This window comes from Salvelinus sp. IW2-2015, linkage group LG4p, assembly GCF_002910315.2.
Source record: "Salvelinus sp. IW2-2015 linkage group LG4p, ASM291031v2, whole genome shotgun sequence".
NCBI classification, from domain to species: Eukaryota; Metazoa; Chordata; class Actinopteri; order Salmoniformes; family Salmonidae; genus Salvelinus; species Salvelinus sp. IW2-2015.
In genome coordinates this window covers 3,164,015-3,168,649 of record NC_036841.1, presented here as the reverse complement: position 1 = coordinate 3,168,649, position 4,635 = coordinate 3,164,015, and the positions used below count along the sequence as shown (strand labels likewise).

The following is a 4,635-nucleotide window of genomic DNA, read 5'->3' as shown; positions in this document are numbered from 1 at the left end:
GTGGAGACAGCACTCCACTGCTGATGTATGGAGAACCTTTTCGCCCCGCTCTCCCCCTTGTCTGGCGCCCCGTCTCTCTCTCACGGTCAGAGGTGCAGCACTGACCCATGTGTTCATCTGGGACTGAGAGGTTCCTCTTTCCAAACTGGGCAGTATGACCAGATCACGACACCCATCTGACAGACAGCAGAGAGTTGCTTCTCACTCTGCCATGACATCTCTGCTGTAGGTGTTCTGCAGTCCACAGTCCTCGTTACATCACACCAAGGAGAGCTGGCCTGGCCGGCGGTGGCCCTTGACAACATTTTTGTTATAACTGCGCTGCACTCTCCCACCCTCTGCAGCATTTAGTTATTTCCGAGCCCATGAGCTCAAACAATTTCTCTGTTCAGCTATGGCCTCTGATGTTCTCTCCCTGGTGCTCTGCTTGTGTTAATTAGCTAATACTTGTTGGGTTGTTTATGGCAAGACTCAAACATTGGGTGGGGTCTATAACTTTAAGCATCAGCTATCAGAGCAGCTGATCGATCTTTGCACCTGTACACAGCCCATCTGTAAATAGCCCACCCAACTACCTCATCCTCATATTGTCATTTCTTTTTTTTCTCCTTTGCACCCCAGTATCGCTACTTGCACATTCATCTTCTGCACATCTATCACTCCAGTGTTTAATTGCTAAATTGTAATTATTTCGCCACTATGGCCTATTTATTGCCTTAACTCCCTAATCTTACTACATTTGCACACACTGTATATAGATGTTTCTATTGTGTTATCGACTGTACGTTTGTTTATCCCATGTGTAACTCTGTTGTTTGTGTCGCACTGCTTTGCTTTATCTTGGCCAGATCGCAGTTGTAAATAAGAACTTGTTCTCAACTGGCCAACCTGGTTAAATTAAGGTGAAATAWTTTTTTTTTAATATAAAATAATCTAATGCACTGTGACAATTTCAGACCCAAAAMATACAAAACATTTGTTTTTTAATAAAGAATAAAAAAAGCCAGCATATTTACAAAACAATAACATTGACTATGATTCTGGCCTGCTTAGTACTACCCATGTAATTTTCCAGTGAAATACAATTTTCAGGTACATTGTAACTTAAGCTGCTACAAGAGTCTGTGTGTATAAGGCTAAACAATTCACCTTAAGTCAACTGTGCTGGTTTAAAAACAAGCAACAAAATCATAAATACTAAAAAGGACATAAAAAGGCATAAGGCACCAACTTTTCTCTCCAGAGGCCTTCAGGACTTACATCAACACATGAATCATCACACATAGAAATCATGAACATATATACATAAGCAGAAGAATAAACCATAAAGGATTCAAATGAAATGAAAGCAGTATAGGCACAACAATAACTTAATCTCTTTCCATTCCAAAGAAGGTCAAGTTGAAAACAAAAGCTTTGCCAAAGTAAACATTCAATCACTTTCTTCCATTCCCAATGAAATTACATGTCAAAGGCCAGCCTGTATTTGGACAAATGTTCAAAACAGGGAGTAAGACCAAGCTAACCTCACATTGTGTGTACAGACAAACAGTCAAAGACATGAGAATCTATCCCTGCATTGTATCTAGCCTACGTGCCCACAACCCCTGGGTGGATGTCTGAGCAGTAGCTAAGCTAAGAAAAGTTTTCACCGAGGGGCTTTGTCCATTTTAGTCAGGCACACGCTGGAAGCCTTGAATCAAACAGATAAAACACATGAGTGTGCTTGCATACACAGATGCTCTACACATCACTGAGGTCAAACATTTGCCAAGTCCATCCAGGGAGGAGAAGTTAATTAAAAAGCTAAAACTTTGAGGTGAGGGCTGGGCTTTGAACATGGCAGGGTTGGAGTGGCCTAGGCAGCAGGCAGCATGTGGAGTGTGTGTGTGATACGCAAGTGTTTTATGAGCCACCAAAGGGTTGGGAGCAACAACAAAAAGAAGGATCAAATTAAAAAGAGTGTGCCCTCAATCTGCAAAACCCCAGAAGAAGAAACAAAGAAACCTCAGGCTAAAACCAAGCCCCATCTTGAAATGCCACAGGGAGATCTCCCCCTCTACAACCCCCTCCTCCAACAGTCAGTGTATACATGCTCCCCTCCACCCGACCAATTGACTGAAGAGATCTTGCCTTTAACGGCGAGGCTTTGGAGAGGCCACTTTGATCCTTTAGTTTCTCAGGTAGAACGAAGCTACCGGCTGAGCAGGAACAGGAAATGGAAGGTCAATATCAGCTAATGGAGATATGATCACTGGTGATGTCAACCCTTTTGTAGCTACAACCTCATGTCATGGACTCATTCCCAAATGGAATCCTAATTCCATATATAGTACACTACTTTTGACCAAGGCCCATACGGCTCTGTTCAAAAGTAGTGCACTATGTACAGAATAGGATGCCATTTGGGACAAAAACCATGTCATGGTGCCTGGTTGTGTACTGGAGAAAATCCATCACAGATCACACTGACACACACTGAGTTTCACTCCTGTCAGCTAACACTGGACAATTGAGGAGTGGAAAAACATTGCCTGGTCCGACAAATCCCGGTTCCTATTGCGTCATGCTGATGACAGTCAGGACTATATGGGTGTACCTAATAACCTGGCCACTGAATGTATATGGAATAGGGTGCCTTTGGGACACAATCTAGAATGTGCCACCAATGCTAAAGAACATGTGCAATACACTGTCCTAAATAGATACACATCTTGAGATGTATTCCTCCGATGTGCTTAAAAGAGTCTTATCACGTCCCATAGTCCTGACAGTATCACTGTACATCCTGCTCACAACATGTGGATATATTCTATCGTCATCTAGAACCATAAACTTGGCAAATTGCTCCCTTTTTGTCACATTGTTGAATTCTTTTCCCTTTCACATCTGTATAACAGTTTGAAAACTAAAATATAATCTGATTTAGGTGCTCTCAACAGCAACAAGCAATCAGAATGTAACCTTTATGAAAAAGTCATAAAGTCATATGATTACAGGCAATTGTTTTGGGGAAATGTCATTGAATATGAGGGGTTTGAATTGATGCAACATATGGGCACATCGTTTAGAATTTTCAAAAGGGATAGAAATATTTCACTAATGAGGGCTGAAATGCCAGACTCATGACGTAAGGCAGGTGTTTACATACATAAAAGCAGAACGACACAACGTGAACCGCTCACATCTGTTGAAACAACGTAGTACAGAGAAACCCTTGCCAAATGAACCCTAGTTCTAAAGTTAAGCGGATAATGACAGCAGATTACTGCCATTCCCAGCCTGCGATCATCTGTTGAGATGCTACGACATTATAACACACTCCATATGGAAGTCATATGGAAGTCCTTGGGGTCAGAGCACACAAATGAGCCGGGAATGTTCATTCTTGTCTAGAAGAGTCTGTTTATTGAATTGACAAATTCTCTATAACATATCTATTTCAACGCCTGTTAAATTATTGTCTCACCGAGTCATTTTGAGCCAAAAGGTATTTTCCAGCTTCCCTGTAGCTCTCAGACATACCACTCTCTGCGTGAGATCACAGACCCATCCATGTGGGACACATACTCGCTGTCTGTGCCGTTGTCATAGCAGTCCTCCGGCAGGTAGGGGGAGCCGTTGGTCACAGTGGGAGTGTGAACGAGCGGCCCTTTGGGGTGGTGGATGTTGTTGTGGTTTTCAACAGGGTAGTAGCTGCCCTCCCGGAGGCCCCTGTGGCCGTCGCCCCAGTCCTCCTTGTCCTTGATGTCATTGGGGTAAATTATGTCACCTCCCAGTCCCGGCTTGGGTTTCAGCTCCTGGCTGTCCTTGCAGGTAGAGTTGTGCCCGTCCCCGTAGACCTCCTGCAGCTCGTGGGGCTGGAGCACGTCCAGCTGGGACTCCTTCTGCATGTCGGAGGGGCCCAGGTACTGTTTGGTGTAGTAGTCACCCCTGAAGGTCCTCCGCTTGCGCATGAAGCAAGCTCCGCCCAGGATCAGCAGCAACCCCAGGAGCAGGACCCCGCCCACAGCCCCGCCCACTATAGTACCCAGGCTGCTGTCTGACAGGGAGGCCAGGGTGGGTGAGGTGAAGTGGCCGCTCGCTCCTCGCCGCTTGTTGGGGGCCATGCTGGTGTCACTGGTGTCCAGGAAGAGGAGAGTAGAGGTGGTGGGGACTGGTGCCGTGGTGGGGGGAGGATCTGATGGATGGATAGAAGATGGTTGTGAAAGAGAGAGAGAGGGGGGGCAGAGATGAGGTTTAATGGAGGGAGGGAATGGCATGACAGAGAAGAAAAAAAACAATGTCAGTTAATAATGTCTTTAGTATGAATCTGACAGGTGACACAGTATAATCATTGAATACAGAACAAATAGAATACACTAATGTTTATAACCTGTTAGAAAATGACAGTTTACAAAAAAGCTTAATTGAAATTCTAACATGTTGTTTTGAAAGAGCATATTAATTAAATAAGTAAAGTGTCTGGACAAACACCAAAGGCTCTGGGCTCTGTAAAGGAGTGAGTGACTCTGGGCTCTGTAAAGGAGTGAGTGACTCTGGGCTCTGTAAAGGAGTGAGTGACTCGGGGCTCTGTAAAGGAGTGAGTGACTCGGGGCTCTGTAAAGGAGTGAGTGACTCGGGGCTCTGTAAAGG

General features: G+C 44.6%; 1 protein-coding gene across 2 annotated transcripts in view; it reads right to left on the bottom strand.

The window, feature by feature from the left end:
- Positions 1 to 966: 966 nt before the first annotated feature.
- The window catches only part of LOC111958879 (nectin-3-like protein), a 69,184-nt gene continuing 65,515 nt past the window's right edge, over positions 967 to 4,635 (bottom strand). For both annotated transcript variants that reach the window (XM_023980208.2, XM_070437428.1), the window contains exon 7: positions 967 to 4,180. In XM_023980208.2, the coding sequence (XP_023835976.1) occupies positions 3,516 to 4,180 (665 nt within the window). In that variant the 3' untranslated portion in view covers positions 967 to 3,515. The remainder of the gene's footprint in view (positions 4,181 to 4,635) is intronic.